The sequence below is a fragment of the Heloderma suspectum genome, chromosome 5 (assembly GCF_057233095.1).
Source record: "Heloderma suspectum isolate Gila_16-S chromosome 5, 16-S_ref, whole genome shotgun sequence".
NCBI classification, from domain to species: Eukaryota; Metazoa; Chordata; class Lepidosauria; order Squamata; family Helodermatidae; genus Heloderma; species Heloderma suspectum.
The window spans coordinates 97,033,681-97,052,272 of NC_139462.1; the positions used below are offsets into that span (position 1 = coordinate 97,033,681).

At 43.7% G+C, this 18,592-nt stretch overlaps 2 protein-coding genes across 9 annotated transcripts in view; one reads left to right on the plus strand and one right to left on the minus strand.

Annotated features, from left to right (window-relative positions):
* The window catches only part of SPATA18 (spermatogenesis associated 18), a 36,496-nt gene extending 35,170 nt beyond the window's left edge, over window positions 1-1,326 (minus strand). Inside the window, exon 1 of one of the 5 annotated variants that reach the window (XM_084856778.1) lies at window positions 472-862. In XM_084856778.1, the coding sequence (XP_084712904.1) occupies window positions 472-558 (87 nt within the window). In that variant the 5' untranslated portion in view covers window positions 559-862. Of the gene's footprint in view, window positions 1-471; window positions 863-1,155 lie in introns of those variants that run through there. The other 4 variants (XM_084856777.1, XM_084856780.1, XM_084856779.1 and 1 more) reach the window with 4 other exon arrangements.
* A 2,814-nt stretch (window positions 1,327-4,140) lies between these two features.
* Window positions 4,141-18,196, plus strand: SGCB (sarcoglycan beta). 4 transcript variants are annotated; one of them, XM_084856799.1, is made up of 6 exons: window positions 4,141-4,214; window positions 6,252-6,461; window positions 8,819-9,004; window positions 9,518-9,709; window positions 12,414-12,545; window positions 14,635-18,196. In XM_084856799.1, exons 1-6 carry the CDS (start codon window positions 4,176-4,178, stop codon window positions 14,836-14,838), a joined length of 963 nt encoding a protein of 320 aa, XP_084712925.1. In that variant the 5' UTR covers window positions 4,141-4,175; the 3' UTR covers window positions 14,839-18,196. The 4 variants fall into 4 exon arrangements, with proteins under 4 accessions (XP_084712925.1, XP_084712926.1, XP_084712927.1 ...); XM_084856800.1 differs by having other exon boundaries at window positions 14,120-18,189; XM_084856801.1 differs by lacking the exon at window positions 14,635-18,196 and adding an exon at window positions 12,685-13,099.
* Window positions 18,197-18,592: the final 396 nt, after the last annotated feature.

Here is an 18,592-nt window from a genome sequence, read left to right on the forward strand (position 1 = left end):
CGCAACAGCGTCTGCTATGCGCTGGAAACCAGCGTCCTTAGTTACTGCTTTCCCGGGAAATCGCTAGAGGTCTCCAACACAGCACTAGATCCACCCAATACAGATTCCTCTCCAGCCATAAACTTCCATCTCTCAGCGCAACAGCCTAAATCCACCAATCTGAATCTGATTGCAGCGCCTATCCTTCCCTTCCCATTAAGAAGTCCATGCGGCAGAAAGGTTCGTTTCCGAAATGATCTCGTTGGTTTACATCCCTTTGGAAACTCAACGCTCAGGCGGACGCGTATTTCCACCTCACAAGCGCCGGGTTTAAAAGGAACGGAAAGGGGATTACTCTTTTTGCCCGATAAAGATCCAGTAGACCATTACAAAGTGAAAAATCACAGCGGGTATGCTGCCTTCCCATCCTTCTCCAGGCGGCCTGCCAGAGGGTAGCACTGATTTATAAATCACGCGTTCTAGCACACTCACGTGATAGTCTTTATACCAAGTCTCCAACTTCTCCTGTAAAATCCTGCAGGTCTCGTTGTTGATTAATCTCCTCAGGCTATCAGCCATAACTCCCAAAATGTGAAGAGATAAAGGGTGAATGGAGAATCTAGGCTTTGGGAAGGGGCTGGTTCCCTTCTACCGAAAGACTCAGCATCGATCTTTCTCCTCCCCGTGTATTTTGCTTTTTAGCTACCCCAGGGTACCAAATGGGGGGAGATCGACAGGGAAATATCCTTAAATGCTTGTGGCCTTGAGCTAGGCCCAGCCTCGTTTTTCCCCCCCACGAGCCTCCTCTATGATTGGATCATTTTATACTCGGCGATTGTTAAACAAACTGACGTTTGCTTTGCTCGGATGCCAGGGACGCCACGGCTGCGCGAAGAGGGCCTTTTGGTTGTAGCAACGCCGAAAACCCCACCTCCCTTGGCCCTGCCCTGCCCTTGCATTCCTCCTTCTCTCTAAACTCAAGGACCCGGGGGAGAAGTAATCGCGCTTGAACTCTACTGGGTTCCAATGGGAAAATCGGGGTTGGGTGTCCCCTTAGGTTAATAACACGCCACCTCGAAGGCTTTTCAGCGTGGGAGCTCGCTTAGAAATCACTCGATTCCCCCCATGGTCTTCCCCTCGGATGCCTCCTCCTCCCCCATGAGACTCCCAAGTTACCTCTTATTACGGTTTTCAACCTTAAGGCGCAGCGAGCCCACAAAACGGCCTTTATTACGCACCGGAGATGCAAATGTTAAGTTTGGGAGAAATTAGCGCCCCCTTTTAGGGCTTTGTATATTGGACACTTAAATGGCTGCGATCTCCCTTGTCTTCGCGTCGCTTGTATCTGAATGATGGGACGGGAGGAGGATCTAAGAGGTGGAGAAAAAGAACATCCTCCAGTCTAATCGAAAACGGTGGGCCTTGATGTAAGTGCAGAAAACTGGGGAAGTGAGTAGCAGTGAATGCTTTTGCTGTGTGGTACCTCAGGTCATCCCTAAACCAAAAGATTTAGGTCGACTTTCTAAAAATAATCACTAATATCCAGAAAACAGGTTGACATTTGTGGCAGTTCAGTAGAATTGCCTCTGTGGAGATTCCTCCCCATCCTCCAGCGAAATATTCCTTGCTCTGTACATCTGGAAAGGGTGTAGAGGAGAGCAACAAAGATAAACAGAAATGGTTATGATGACGAATGAAGATAGACTAAAAGGGGAAAGAAAGCTCGTTTACCTTAGAGAAAAGAGTGAGAGATGGCACTTTTCACATCTTCAACGTTTCACAAATGAGATGGGCTCTGATCCACAAAACCTTATGCCATAATAAACTTGTTGGTCTTTAAAGTGCAGACTTTTACTTTCTTCCTTATTTATTATGACATGTAAACTCTGTTTTGTGTCATCCCCCCCCCGCATGATGCTTGCAAAAGATTAAAACAATACAAAACACCCAAACAATTAAACATAAAACCACAACATAATTACCAAATGCTGCAGCATCAGTGAGAAAAAGAAGACCTCACCATAACAGAAAATAAATAAATCTACAATGTATAATGTATAATTTTTTTAAATGTTTTTTAATCGTTGTAAACCTCCCAGAGATTTGGCTATGGGGTGAAATGCAATAAATAAAACTACAAAACAATCCAAACCCATATTGGTCCACCCAACAGGCCTTCCTGAAGAGCCAAGTTTTCACTGTTCGCCAAGCAAGTGACTGAGCCAGGTAGGCCTCCTTTGGGAGGGCATTCCATAGTCACAGCACTACAGCTGAAAAAGCCTAATCTCTCCCCACACACACACACCATTTTTAAGGCAGGGGACAGTGCTGGCCCTAGGCTTTTGAGGGCTCGTGGGCTAGCCACCCTCAATGAACCTCCTCTCTCAGCAAGTACCTCCTCACCACCATTGTCACTAGCTGTTATTGCTCATTCCTCATCCTCTTTCTCCCCATTGCTACCACTTGCTTGCTTGACATGCGGACAGCCTGTGAGCATAGAAGCAGTCATAGAATCATAGAATAGTAGGGTCGGAAGGGGCCTACAAGGCCATCGAGTCCAACCCCCTGCTCAATGCAGGAATCCAAGTCAGATTGTGGTCTCTACTGAACAGTGGTGTCTACTGTTTCTCCTTCTCACCACCACCACTGTCTGGGCCAGGTGAACATGCAGATTGCAAAGGTGAAGAGGAGCAAGTCCAGCAGAGCTCTTGTGAGTGGGCCCCTGTTGGGATGTGGACCCTCACTAGGTGCCCAATCATGCCTACCCTTGATTCCATCCCTACTGAAGGAATATGGAGCAGGGCATCAAAGTTTTTGTTTAATATATATATATATATATATATACACACACACACACACACACACAGACTTTGCTGCAACAGACTAACATGCTACCTCCCCCTAAAACCTTTCAGTGGCTACAAAACAAAAATGCATTGCTGCGGTTTACCTTGTATGTGAACTGCCAGTAGCCAAAGACTCAGAACAGCATGCTTCTGTCTATGTGTGTGTGTGTGGGGGGGGGTCTATGTCCACCGCTTTCTATTTTTGAGAACTCCATCAGTTCCCAAAGAAGGTTGCAAAGTGGTAGATCCTTCTAGTTTATCCTTCTTATGTGCTCAGCCATTGTTTCTTCACCCCAGCAGTTCTAGGGACAGTTCCAGGGGCAGCCTGAATCCATTACATCACCTGGTAGAGCTTAATTTCAGTGTTTTCAGCCTCCTCCCACATTTCATTTTAAGATTCTGATCTTAAACATCTTTACTCTGTTTTCTCCTCTCCACCCCCTCTCTGCTTTTTGTAACATCTTGCCTGATAGAGAGATGTGTAACTCTCAGACGTATGCACATTTTTGTCTGTTGAAGACGCTCTTGGCTTTCAAGATAAGCTATCTCAGGAGTAGCGACCCAATGCCCCAGCATAACCAACTGTCAGGAATTATGGGAATTGTAGTCCAAAACATCTGGAGGGCACCAGGTTACCTATCCCTGAGCTATCTTCTCAATCTTGGCCTACAACTTCCATCATCCCTCACCATTGGCTATGCTGGCTAGGTCTGATGGGAGTTGTTGGCCAAACCATCTGGAGGGGCACAAGTTGCCCACCCCTAAGCATTGGCATGACTTCGTGTGAACTTCGCATTGGCTCCCGTAACCTCCGTACATGAGAGTTGTAACATAAGGGGGATAGTTTCCTTCCTATCAGCAGTGAGTTTGTAAAAAAAAAACAAAAAACAACTAATCACATTATCTTCTAACTATTATTATTATTAGTGCTGGAAAAGCATTTAAGATGAGAAGGGAAACGGTGTAAACATTTGTGAGGGGGAAAGGCGTAACTCCACACAAAAGCAAAGCCACACCCTTGCAGCTACACTCTTTCTTGCGTTATTCCGTAAACAGATGGCGAATAGTAAGAATGATTTTAAAATGTGCAGTTCTGCTTGGAGCCCCCTCCTCCTCTCTTCGTTATATCCACCCTGCTTTGATCCCAACCAAATAGGCGGCTCTCTTCATGGCCACCGAGAAAGAGGCCTTCCCTCCCTCCTCTTCATCATCCTAGTCCCTAAGGAACCGGCATGACGGGTGCGGAGCGGAGGAGGAGGTTCCCGTGCCAGCCCTTTTTTCTCCCCGAGAGGCTCGCTGCAAAGACTCGCTCTCCCTTCTGGGTAGGGTAGGCGAGGGAAGAACCCGAAGATGGCGGTGGCCGCAGCGGCAGCGACTGCCCCGGAGCAGGTCGGAACCAACAGGCGGGAGAGGGGCGGCGGCGGGCAGCCCGTGCTTTGGTCCCATTCCCCGTATTGCGCGAAGCCGGGTGCGAGAAGAGGGGCCGCTCCGGCCGAGGCGCCGTCCGCCGGACAGTCCAGCCACCGCAGCCTGGCGCGGCGGCTCTGTCGGGGCGCCCGCGGCCCCCGGGCTTCTGCAGCAGCCGAGGGGGCTGGGCGGAGCGGGGCCGAGGCGCGACGGCGCCCCGGGGAGAGCCAGCAGCCAGCGCCGGCGCTTGGTGCCCCCTTCTGCCTCGAGACACGCGGGGCGGGGGTCGTCTTCGCCGGGAGCAGCGCCATTTCCCTGGCTGAGATGACTCTTCCGTGGCCTTTATCGTGCGGCCACCCCCACGGCCTCTATTTCTGTTTCCGTCCGGCTCGCTGCAATGTAACGAAAAGCCCACGGGCGCCTATACGCCGACTGGCCAGCTGGCCTCTCTGCGTGCTGGGCGAGAACGCACCCGCGGAGTTCAGTAGGGTTGCAGGACCGCAGCCCTCGCGTCCCAAAACCCAAAATAGCAGAACTACACACCCAGAGGCGCGGAGATACATTCTGGGCACGATGGCCCCGCAGCGCCTGCGCGCCGAGGATCCGGAGGGGAGGGCTCGGAAGGGGGCGCCTTCTTCTCTCCCCCCCCCCCGCGCCCCCTCAAGCACGCGCGGAGGCAGCGCGGCGAAGAGACTAGGGCAGACGTGGGGGGTTCCCGGCGTGGGCTTGGCCGTACCGATATAGGAGAGGTGGTGGTGGGAGGGAACCTGAGCCCTCCACCTGTCGTTGGGTCACAACACCCATCATCCCTGACCAGGGGCTGTGCTGGCTGGGGCTGATGGGAGTTGGTATCTAATGCCATATGGAGGGCCACAGGTTACTCACTCCTGATATAAAGGGATTTAAACGGGGGGGGGGGAGCAAAGGAATTGACCTGAATGTGATCCCTTTGCAGAGACCTGTAAAGTTGAATTGCACAGTGAAATTGTTTCTCTTCGAGAGCATTGTTATGGCACTCAGAGGACTACACTTGAAAAGCAAAGAAAACTCAACTGTATTCATAGTTAAAGCAGCCAACTTTTTTTTTCTTTTTTAGTTTTGATTTGAGATTTCACTCTGTGTTTGTTTCAGTTAAGGAACAGTTCAGTGTTTGCCATTTTGGCCTTTTTTTCAAAGCATTGACAGGCACTGTACGGTTAGGCCAGGGGTGGTGAACCTATGGCCCTTCAGATGTTGTTGGACTCCTCCTCCCATCAGCCCCAGCTAGCATGGTCAGTGGTTAGGGATGAGAGAAGTAGGCCAGCAACATCTGAAGGGCCACCCCCCCCCCCGTTAGGCTGTCATCTTTCATCTTTCAACCTGTGTCTAGACTTTCTTGTTTGAATGCTTTGAATTGTTCTTATGTACACCACAGACAGTATTTGTAGCTAAGAGATATGCTAGCTGTTCGTCTAGTCATGTTGTATGTTATATATTAACCTATATAGTTAGGGTACAATCCTATGCATGTTTCAACAATAAAAACTTCCACAACACCCAGCATTCCCCAGCCAGCATGGGAGTTGTAGGACTTTTTTCTGGCTAAACACACATAGGATTGTGATCTTAATATATTAGTTACATTAGTTAAAGACAGTTCGCTAAAAATAAATTACTGGAATGCTGGGCGAATGACATACATAACCCCACCCACTTTGGGTGCAGAGCCCCTCCTATTTTGTGCAACAAAATAGAAGCCTACACATGCTTTTTCATACATAGAAATAGCAGGGAAATTATAATAACTGAAGCCTTCCTCAGCTGTAACTCCCTTTCCCCAGAACGTAACTGGTTTGCAACAAATTAGTTTATTATAGATAGATACATTCTGATAACTTTACAAATGCATGTTTTCTCTACTACTTGGGTTTCCAACAGTTCCTACTATGACAGTCATATTGTGGTAGAAATGAAAATTCATATTATTTTGTTATAAATATAATACATTGGACTTAATTTATTACTTGGGTGAAATTTTAGCAAAGCTCTAATGGTCCTGTGAAGAAGTCAATGCGTGAGAAGGCTGTGGAGCGGAGGAATATTAACAAAGAGCACAACAGTAACTTCAAGGCTGGGTATATTCCAATTGATGAAGATCGTCTACACAAAACTGGTTTGCGAGGCAGGAAGGGCAACTTGGCTATTTGTGTGATTGTCCTCCTTTTTATTTTGGCTGTCATCAATTTGATTGTAAGTACAACAGGCTACAGATACACTTGGTTATGCGATATCGTTAAGGTTTACTAGACAGAAATTGAAAATATATTTGCATTAAGCATGCTCAGTGTTGACAATGAACTTCAGATTTATTAATAAAAAATAAACATTCCTTAAAATATGCTGAAAGGCCTTATTAGATCATATGAATAACGCACAACTGTGAATAAATTTCACAGTACTCCTTAGTAAACATTCTGTACTGTTGGCTAAGCTGTTTTGTGTGTTTACAATTAAAATGTTCTTACCCACTGTACTTATCCCTCTGTAAGATACGGGTAGATTAACTACCTTTCTACTTTTCACCCCTTAAATCAGGAGTGGGCAACCTATGCTGTGGGCCACATTCCATGTGGCCCACAGCTCCTCTGGCAGGTTTTGTCTCCCCCACCCAAGCAGGGAAGGCTTTTGAAAGTGTGAATCTGGCTGGATCCACACTTCAAAAGGCATCCAGGTGTCTGAAAGCATGGATGTGTGTGAGGGGAAAAGAGACAGAAAAAAGTATGGGGCAGTCATGAGCTTGAGGGGAGAGGTGCTTCTGCCTCTGCCCACCATGGCCTGCAGCCCGTGACAAATTACCTCTAAGGCAGGGATGGGGAATGTATGGCCAGATGTTCTTGGACTGCAACTCCCAACAGTCCTAGTCAGCTGTATTGATTTATGGGATCCTGATTGACTTAAGTCCCAAATAAACCGGATTTGTGGTTGCTAAAGTGAGACAAATGACAAATAGATCAGTTTAACAGTTTACTGAATACACAAAGATGATATAAGGAAGCAGAAAGAATATACAAAGAAAGCTCGCATCCCTCCAGCTGACAAAGCAGACACCCTTGTCACAGCTGGCTGTATATCTGGATCCCCAAGATATACAAGAGGTTCCCCCAACACCAGCAAAAGTTCTCCAGGCTGGCATTCCCCCTTGGAGCAAGACCAAATTGGCTCACTTTTGTCCTCAGCTTATGTAGCCCTCTCTCATTTTCTCGAGGTTCTCAAAGCATCCCAGTCTGAGAAATTGTCTTTCCTGTGAGAAAGAGACCCCATCACTCCTGCATAGCAGGGAGAGCCTCCCAGCTCGTGGGTGAGATAAAACACTACACTCTTAACTTAGAGAGATGAGGTAACCAGGCAGATGTACAGTTGTTGACATACAGAGCTGTGCTTGCTTGGTATCAATTAAGAGTGTATAAGGGGTCCACTAGAAAAGCTGCCCATCAAGAGGCCTACCTTTTGGTTAGCTAAAATCTGCTCACTATGTTAGACTACACAGATCTCTATGCATTTAACACACCATACAGCACGCAGCTGTGGGAGCTCACTAAAACTCCTCACCACTTCTTCCTGTATCAAATCTACTACACCAGTATAGCCAAGGGTGAGGCATGATGGGAGTTGCAGTCCAGCAACTTCTGGAGGGCCACACATTCCTCCTCTCTCCTCCAAGGAAATTCAGCCCTTGAGGGTGAAAAAGGTTGCCCATTCCTGCCTTAAACAGATTGCTAATCATTCTGTGACAGAGCAAGAGTTCAGACTAAGTCATTCTGTTTCTTGACAATTAAAATAATAAAAGAGTTGTTTTTAAAGATAAATGATTTCCAGCAGGGGTGGGCAGCTTGTGACCCTCCTGATATTTTGGCCTATAACTCCCATCTTCCCTCACCGTTGGCTATGCTGGCTAGTGCTGGTAGGGCTTTTAAGCCAAAACTTCTGGAGGACCACAAGTTGCCCACTCCTGATTTATAGCCCGATTGTATGCATACATCTATAATCAGAAATAAATTCCAATGAGTACAGTGAGGATTGCAGCCTTACATTTGTTTGCTGAGTTTTGCACCATACACATGGGAATCTTCTCAGAGAGTCACTTTTTATATCAGGACTTACAATTCATGACCCACCCACTTGAACACAGTCTGCTAGTCATGCGTTGTGGCCTGTCAGGTGCTTGGCAACCAGCATTTTTGTTTTGATTTTTTGGCAGCCCCAAGCTGGCCAGAAAAACAGGACGTTTTCCGAGCCTCTAGGGCAGCCTTCCCCAACTGGGTGCTATCCGGATGTGTTGAATGGGAACTCCCATAATTCCTAGTTGCAGTCCAACACATCTGGAGGATTGGGGAAGGGTGCTCTAGAGACTCCAGGTTGGGGAAAGCTGTTCTAGGGGTTGTCTTACATTATCAGTGGGCAGCATTCAGCTTGGTGTGTTACAGGTTGTGTCAGCCAAATATAAGTAAAGAATGCTTTTCTTAAAGGTACTTGGTTCAAGTATTAATTCATTTCCTTAATGACTAACGTTTCAGAACTATGAAGCTATGGTTGGTTTACTTTTTTAGATCACACTCATCATCTGGGCTGTGATTCGTATTGGGCCCAATGGCTGTGACAGCATGGAGTTTCATGATAGTGGCTTACTGCGATTTAAACAAGACTCTGACATGGGAATTATACATCCACTGTATAAGAGCACAGTGGGAGGTCGGCGTAATGAAGATTTGGTGATTGTTGGAGAAAACCAACCAGTAAGTATGTACTTCCTCTTGTGCTCTTTTCAACATCTTGGGTTTTGCTCCACGTACCTTCTCTGGGTGAAGTTTGGTGGGAGTCTACCAAGACCTTCTCAGTGGCCCTCTCATACTCCATGGAATACCATCCCGAGGGAGACAGACCTAGCCCCAACACTGTATACTTCCAAGGACTACATGAAAACCTGGTGTTTCTTTTTTTGATTTGTTTTGTTTTGCATTGGTTGAAGTTGTTCTGTGGGTGGTGTTTTGTTTTTGTTTTGGGCTGTTGGTATTTTCTCTGCTGCTATAAGGTTTTTATTTTTATTTATTATATAATTTATTTGATTTGTTGTAAGTCACCCTGAGTTTATTTAAAAAGAAAAGTGGGCTATATGATTTAAAAATAGCTAAATAAAAATAGAAAATAAACTGCTTGCTGACATGAAACAGCAATACCAACTAATCATCTTAAAAGTAGTAAATTGCCTTTCTTACATTTAACACACTATATCTATTTTGTTTCTGAAGATTGTGTTTCAGCAAGGGGAAACAAAACTCAGTGTTGAAAAGAATAAAACTTCAATTACCAGTGATATCGGTATGGAATTTGTCGACCCACGGACTCAGAACACTTTGTTCAGCACTGACTATAATACTCATGAGTTTCATTTGCCAAGTGGAGTAAAAATTTTGAATGTCCAAAAAGCATCTACAGAGAGGGTATGAACTATTTTTGACTGTTTACTTCCATCTCCAAATTATATAACATGCAGTGTAGTCTTAAACTCGTAATTCTATTTGCATTGTGGCTAGGATTCATATACATTTGAAGAATCATGTGACTAAGGAATTGCCTGTTTGTTCATGTTCTGCACACAGAGTAGCAACCTAAGAGATACTTGCATACTGTAACCCTGCCAGCATGCCAGTTAGCCATTACACAGAATCCTTGGAATGATACACTTTTATTTACTTAAGCTTGCATCCTAAGTATACTTGTCTGTGAGTTAGTCCGACTAAAGTGAGTAGGACTTACTTCCAGATGAACGTTTTTGTGGGATCGGTTCCAGCTTCTTCCTTCTGATGAAGTGGACAAGGTGCTTTCATCTGTAAAGCCGACCACTTGCTTACTTGATCCTTGCCCATCTTGGCTCATTATAAGCTGCAGAGAGAGATTGGGTGAGGGGATCAGGGCGGTGGTGAACGCCTCCCTTGAGGAGGGAGTGATGCCATCAGCCCTCAAGGAGGCAGTCTCAAAGAAGCCCTCCTTGGATCCCCAAGTTTTGAACAACTTTCACCCAGTCTCCAATCTGCCATTTTGGGGCAAGATAATTGAGCGGGGGGTGGCAATGCAGTTGAAGGCACACTTGGAAGAAGCTGATTATCTAAATTTATTTCAGTCAGGCTTCAGGCCTGGGCATGGGACAGAAACGGCCTTGGTCGCCTTGGTGGATGATACGAGGAGGGCTTTGGATAGGGGTGAATGCTCCTTCCTTGTTTTCCTTGACCTCTCAGTGGCTTTTGATGCCATTGACCACGGTATCCTCCTGGACTGCCTGGAGAGGTTGGGCATTGGAGACATCGCATTACGGTGGTTCCAGTCTTTCCTTTCCAGCAGGTACCAGAGGGTAGCACTGAGAGAGGAGGTTTCAGATCCATGGCCGCTTACTTGTGGGGTGCCACAGGGTTCCATCCTCTCCCCGATGCTATTTAACATCTATGTGAAGCCACTGGGGTCTATCATCAGGAGGTTTGGGGTGCAGTGTCATCAATATGCATATGACATGCAGTTCTACCTCTCATTCAAATCCTCACTAAGGTTGGCCATAGAATCCCTGTCCAAATGTCTGGAGATGGTGAGTGGCTGGATGGGGAGGAATAAGCTGAAGCTGAACCTTGACAAGACCGAGGTACTTTTGGTGGGAGACAAGAGGAGGTTGGGGGATGTTGACCTGGTGTTGAATGGGGCACGACTACCCTTGAAAGACCAGGTCCGCAGCCTGGGGGTCATTTTAGACTCCCAGCTGTCCATGGAGGCTCAGGTGTCAGCTGTGAGCCGGACAGCGCTGTACCAACTCCATCTGATAAGGTGGCTGCACCCCTACCTTCCCATCTGCTCTCATCGGTAGTACATGTCCTGGTCGCCTCTCATCTAGACTACTGTAACACGCTCTACCTTGAAGACAGTTTGGAAGCTGCAGCTGATGCAGCATGTGGCAGCTCGCCTCAATAAAGGCAGCTGCCGGCATGATCACATCACTCCGGTGCTGAAGGAGTTGCACTGACTACCACTTGTTTTCTGGGCCAAATTCAAGGTGTTGGTTTTGACCTTTAAAACCTTATACGGTTCCGGCCCAGTCTACCTCAAGGAGCGCCTCCAGCAACACCAGACAGGCCGCTTAACAAGATCAGCCTCGGATGGCCTTCTCTCTGTCCCATCAGCCAGGACAGCTAGGCTGGTGAGAACAAGGGATAGGGCCTTCTCTGAGGTGGCCCCCACGCTGTGGAACTCCCTCCCTCCCTAGGGAACTCCACCATGCCCCCTCTTTAATGAGCTTAAGCCATGCATTGAAAACTTGGTTGTTCAGGCAGGCATTTGGGGTGGGTTAGGGTATTTTTAGACGATGTTTTAATGTATAATTTTACTGTTTTAAATTGTACTGTTGTACATTGCCCAGAGTGGCTGGGTGACCGGCCAGATGGGCGATTAAGAAATCTAATACATACATACATACATACGGATACCTACAGCCTATGCTACCTTGTGGGCTGAGTAAGGTGGTAAGCAGCACACAGCCACAGCTTTCTCTTGAACTGGAAAAAGTTCAGCTTTTTTAAAGCCTGAAGAGGGAATTGCATTAGTAGCCTGGCTCACTTGCTTGGTGCATGGAGAAAACAATGAGAAGTTGGTGTGACCACGTTCTGATAATTTATATTTACAAGACAGGATTAATTGTTGGTTTTCTTGTTGTTACATAGGACATATGCCCTATGTCCTATGCAACCAGCATAGGACATATGCAGCCTGGCCCTGTGCATGTTTTGTTTATTCAGAAGTAAGCCCCACTGAGTTCAATGTGATTTACTCCCAAGTAAGTGTGTGTATGATCGCAGCCTTAATAAGGTTGCAAACACAACATATGGTTAATTGCTATGAATGGACAACACTGACATATGCTCCAGTCGTTAAGTATGTTATTTAAAAGTAAATCCTACAGAATTCAGTGTGAGGTATTTCCTAGTAAGCATGTTTAGGATGGCAGCCTCAGTCACAGAGCTATTTTAATAACTAGTTCTTTGTTTTAATCAAACATTTGAGCAGCACTGTTTAAGGACAAGGCAAATGTAGTCACGTGGGTTTTTTTCTTGTAAACTAGTACTATTTTTAGTAAATACAGTGTACAGCTATGCTGTTTCTCCTCAGATTACCAGCAATGCCACCAGTGATCTAAATATAAAGGTTGATGGACGTGCTATTGTCCGTGGAAATGAAGGAGTTTTCATCATGGGCAAAACCATTGAATTTCATATGAAAGGCAATATGGAACTGAAAGCAGTGAGTAATTCCAGGGTTTTCAGATATTTCTAGGGGTTCAACCTGATTAAAGTGTCAATCAATCAGATTCTAGTCAGTTAATCTACTAATATATGGATTTAAATTTGCATATTTATATAACTTTTTTTTTAAATTACAGTTTGCCTTTGTATATCTCAGATTAGCCTTGGAACCTGTACGACACATAAACACCTTCCAGTTCAAATGATACAGTTATATTTTCCAATTAAAACATGACAGCTAGATATACAAATAAACACATCTACTTATATTTTAAAACAAAAACTTAATTGGAATATTCATATTCCAAAGGTAAAACAAAATAGCTCCTTTGCCTGGAAAGTAAAAGAAGAAAAGTATTTTGTTGTTTTTAGGTTGGCATCCTGTCTCCAACAGTGGCCCGATGGATGCAACTCCTTCCATTCTATTAACATAAGAGCAGACTTTCTTGTACAGTTATGCAGAGCTGCCTGCTATTTAACATTGAGCAGAAATGTGATCCAAAAATATTCTAAATGAATATATCTAAAATAATAAAAGAAAGTTTGTCTGTCATCACTATAGCACCAAGACCATGAAACCCAGACACCTGAAACTTGGGAAGCATACTAAGGGGACTCTAGGGTATGCATCTCAGGCTTATTTTTTAAATGCATTAATTTAAATGTGGACACGTTTGAAACCTGCAATATCAACCTCAGTCACTAGGTGGCAGACCTACCCAACCAGTGCACAGCTTTGCAGTCAATGCAGTTTGAAGCCAGGAGGGTGTTACATGATGTGCTGTAGTTAGACCTGTGTACAAACTTGCACACGTTCTAATGAGACTCACACACCCGCTTATATGGAATCTTTAGACATTGGCAATAGAGCATCTGTGGCTAAGAATGTGATTCCCACCCAAAGAGATTCACACTCAGACACTGTTGGAAAGGGTAATGCCGCAATGAGGTTTACAAAGATTCAAATGCACAAGCTAGTTTTGGGGGGAATTAGCTGAGTGAATGGATTTAACACTTAGGACCAATTGGGGATGCTCCAACCATCACCAAGTTATGCTTTGGTGGGGAAATTATCTGCATTCCTGGTGAAGCTGAGCCTAAAAGTAGGGCTGTTGGCAAGGGACGGGTTGCACCTCACAAAGGATGGGAAGAATGTGTTTGGCCACAGCATGAAGAACTTCATCAGGAGGGCTTTAAACTGAATCCTATGGGGAAGGGAGATGTAAAGTTTGGGGTAACAATGGACGTAAGCTCATGCACTGCAACGGGGGGAACAGCTCTAATAGCGCTCAATAATAGTCTTCAGACACATGTAGGAAGGAAGCCAGACTATGAAGCACATGGTCTTCGATGTCTATATACTAGTGCCCAGAGTATGGGAAACAAACAGAACGAACTTGAACTTTTAATACAAGAGGGAAATTATGACTTGATAGGTATAACAGATTTGGTGGGATGACTCTCATGACTGGAATACAGCAATTGAAGGATATAACTTGTTCAAAAAGAACAGGAGGAACAGAAAGGGAGGTGGGGTTGCACTGTATGTGAAAAATACATATCTCTGCACAGAAATACAGGAGGAGGAGCTTGATAGCCCCATCGAGAGGATCTGGATCAAAACAAATGGAGCAAAGAATAAAAGGAACCTGATGGTCGGAGTCTACTACCGGCCACCCAATCGAGGACAAGACGAGGACAAAACTTTTGAAAAGCAAATAGCCAATGTTTTAAGGAAGTATGATGTAGTAGTAATAGGGGACTTCAATTTCCCTGACATTTGTTGGGAGACAAATTCTGCAAAACATGGCCCCTCCAGGAAATTCCTGACTTGTGTGGCGGTTAACTTCCTCCTACAGAAAGTAGAGGAAGGAACTAGAGGATCGGCTATCCTTGACTTGATCCTAACCAACAGAGATGACTTAGTGGGTAAAGTAGCAGTTACAGGAACTCTGGAGGAAAGCAACCATGTTGTACTTGGGTTCTTGTTTCTAAGGGAAGCAAAAGCCGAGTGTAGTCAAACGCATACCCTGGATTTTAGGAAAGCTGATTTTAATAAACTTGATCTATAAATGTTTCTTTCTTAGGACAACAGCATTGTCCTCAATGGAAGTGTAATGGTCAATGCATCTCGACTGCCAAGTTCTTCTCACGAGGAACAGTTTAACACTGGTGAATGGGAGCGCTACAAGCTTTGCATGTGCTCTGATGGGACTCTATTCCGTGTTCAAGTTAAGAGCCGCAACATGGGTTGTCAAACCTCAGTTAACCCATGTGGTAATACATACTGAAGGCAAAGCAGAGCACTATGGGAAGAGGAGGAGCCATTTGTTAAAGTTTAAACATTGCATGTTTGCAAGGTTCCCCCCACCAGCAATTTGTGGATGCATTACATGAAGGACCTTTCACACAGGGCACTACATTTAACAGTGTTAGATTGATAATATCAATCATGTTTAAAATAGGTGATTTGCTACACATGACTGCATTTCAGTAAGGCACAAACATCACTCTAGAAGTACTTTAGGATGCTGCAGCATTAAGGTTACTGAAAAATCGCCAAAGGCCTGATATGTTTAGCATTGCAAACTTATAGTTTTCCCAAATGTTTTGTCAGAAGTTCCTTAGAAGAGAAGACAGAGGTTTATTGCTCTGTCTTTCAGTCCTGAACTTATTCAAGCAGTTGTCTTTTGCAATTTTGTGTACCCTGAATTCCACATTCTGATATACAGTGAAAAATGTTGTTTATGAAGCATTTTTCAGCCCCCATGATTATGAAAATAGAGATTTTGACTATACATTAACAATTATAAAATTGTAAAAGGTTCAAGTTGCTAGAAATTGTGTGCCTACTTGGCAGAATGTTATTCCTGTTTGCTTTGTTATGTTCCCCTACGAGTGCATGCATACATATACTCTGCCCTTTGTTTTTCTATATTGCTCTCCCAACAAAGCACTATTTCTGAAAATTATCGGCTACATAATAAGAGGATGCAAAATTGAACATTATTTGTGAAAAATCAGACTTGTCTCTGAACGATGTTGCTTCAAATCATTTGGATTTGGCAGAGTTCATAATTACTATTAGCACAGATTTCTCTGTAATCTGTGGGCATTTCATTCAGTCAAATATCCCCAAAGTTGAGATTACTGTATAAAAGAGTATCTTTAAATGCTTCAACTTGTTAGCTGTATTCTATTTTTCACACTTTTTTGCCTCTCCTGTATGATTGGTCCCTCCAAAGACTTCATGGGGCAGAGGACACTCTACAGTGGTAGCTTCAGGCACAATTGTGGAAACTTTTAAAGAACAGACTGTCATGAATCTTGTGCTTTCCCATTTTCTTCATAGGTTCAGGCTTTTATTTGGAATTGTAGACTAATTAACTTGAATGTCTGCTTTTGACAGTAGTAATACCCAGTTTAGTTTCCTGACAAAAATGTAACTTAAATCTTGAGTACCCTATTAAAAGAGGGTGACGAGCTACAGCCACCTTTACATGAATTAATGTTCAGTGTTTCCCAGTGAGGAGCCCTCCTGTACTCCCTAAAATCCCAAGTGCTTCTTATATACTTTAAACATGTTCTGACAGTTGGTATGAGAGCTGCCAAGGGAAACACAAAAAAGCAGCATGAGGATGCTAGAGGTGTCCACTCAACTATTTTTGTGCTTTTAAAAGTAGGGAGAGTTTAAAAGGCATTTTGGAGATTAAGTGGAGGCTTACACGCATGCACACCTCTAACCTTGCAAACTTCTAAAGTGCACAAATGCTGTACAGAAAGAAAATTGTGATCTGTAAGAGTGAATTATTATTGAAAGCTGTGCTGTAAGGTAAACTTGGAATATTTTACATCATCACTGACTGCAACTAGTAAATGCAAAGTCATTGCCCTGTGATCACTCATGAAACACAAGAAGTACATATAATGGATTTATGGCGGCATCCAATAATGCATTTTAATATTGGCTATATATGCTTAAATGTAGGGTATTCAAAAGAATTATGGCAGCTTCTATTAAACTAACTGCTTTGTCCTAAACAAATTAAACGTTTGATATTAGGCCACTTTATCACATTTTAAGTTATTGCTTTTAAAAATCTTGTCTTTAATATACCATTTATGTACTAGCTCTTTATGTTTGGATCACAATACGGACTTGCCTTACAGGGCTATTATGAGGATTGAGATAATGTATGTGAAGTGCTTTGAATACTTAAGATGTACTATGTTAGTGCTAAATATTATACGTACCATCTCAGCCCCTGCAAGTTCCCAACTAAATTCACAGGGTAATTTGTTTGCTAAACACATGCTAAGAGTTTTGTTGAATTTGACCAGAGTTGCCCTTGTCTTCTTTCCTTACTTGCACATTACAACCTCAAATTCCCATATACTTAAAGTGGGGAGGGGTGGATGTATTGAAGAAAGAACTGCAAAAAACATTGTGAGAACTTTTATGTCTAGTCATTCATACAGCAAGAATGAAGCAATTGGTTTGCTGTGCCACAGCTTCTAATGCCTGTCTTGAGGAGTGATAATAACTTGATAACAACTGTTCTGTCTTTCCCCCGACCTCACCTTTTAGGGTGCCCATTAATAGGATCAGGCTTTTGGTAATGAAACCAAAAATGGAATGAACATTACATTAGTCTAGTAGTTACTCCTATAGCTGAATGAGAAAGCAACCAAACTTCTACTGTTGGTTTTAATTCTGACTCATGTCAGTGTTGTCTCTAAAACAACTTCTGTTTAGATAAGTTTAAATACAAAATAATATATTTTACATTGCAGTTCCTGCCATAGGTTGGCAGAGAACTTTTGAGTTTTCATTTGTAAATATTAACAGATCAGTGAATTATCTTGCTTTTAGTATTAGAGTTTTTTTAGTACTGGCAATATTTTAAAGATAAAGGTATGACTAAACTAATGTATACAGGTCAGGAGCCAGATACATCTGCATGCACCTAAAAAATGTGTGCAAGCACATGGGGACTTCAATTTTTATTTCCCACTGTAGCCCCTTGTGGTTCCTCAGATGTCATGAATGATACCTATGGGTATTTCAGGAGCAGGTTTGGGGTAGGCATGTATAGGAAGGGATAGCATCTAAAATTCCAGTGTACATACAAACTTTTTTTAATGCAGTGTGGGAACCATTACAAAGCAAGCTCATTTATAAGAAGTGTTTGGCTCAGAGGATACAATGCCACTTAATCTACCAGCAACCTTAATCATTTTGATCCTATTAACCTGATCATCCCAGGCACTCTGTGACCACACAAAAATTTTGACAACCTTTCTAGTGAGGGTCTAAAAGGCAAATAAATTAGCAATGAAGGAATTAGATGAGTTTTGAATTGAATACCCCAAAGCCATTTTTCCACTGTGGTGCTGTTACTATTTATTTGCACATTAGTTATTAATAGGTTGCTTTATATAAAAAGAAACATTACTTTGATTTTAACTAGCTGTGCTGTTTTGTGTGTGTGTTTTCAGACAGGACTTTTAAAAATGTATTTATGCCTTAGATTCTGATTATACAAACTGCATATTCTGCTTTATGAACTTCTAACAGGTGCCGAAGGTTTTCTTGTATGCATTTGTAAAACTTTCCTTCACAATAAACTATATGAAGTTGTACATTTGAAAAGATTTTTAAAAGACAGAATCATACACCATAAGTGGAGTACTACAGTGGCTGTGAGAGTGCCTCCACCTCAAATGTGATCACTGTCTGACAGTAAACACCTTAGGTGGTCTCTGGTAAGCCACACACTCTGCTTTCTCCACTCCCCAGTGCTGAGGTAATCATGCTGGCCTACTTTAGGTTTGAATGATTACTGAGCATATATGAGAAGCATTGCACAGGTCTGTTACAGTGTTTATAATGAATGACCTACAAACTGGAACATGCAATGTACTGGCCTGGTTCACATGACACGCCGAGCTCATTGGGGGTTGTTGTCCTACAATGAGCCATGGTATGTGCCGGACAACATTTTGAATATGCAACCATGTCATGCGAACCTGGCCACTGTGGGT

Excerpts from the sequence above, each read along its gene's own strand:
- SGCB (XM_084856799.1), top strand. The coding sequence starts at position 4,176 with ATGGCGGTGGCCGCAGCGGCAGCGACTGCCCCGGAGCAG. Across the intron at positions 4,215-6,251 it reads CAGCGACTGCCCCGGAGCAG|CAAAGCTCTAATGGTCCTGT; the intron begins GTCGGAACCAAC and ends GTGAAATTTTAG. Across the intron at positions 12,546-14,634 it reads GCAATATGGAACTGAAAGCA|GACAACAGCATTGTCCTCAA; the intron begins GTGAGTAATTCC and ends TTTCTTTCTTAG.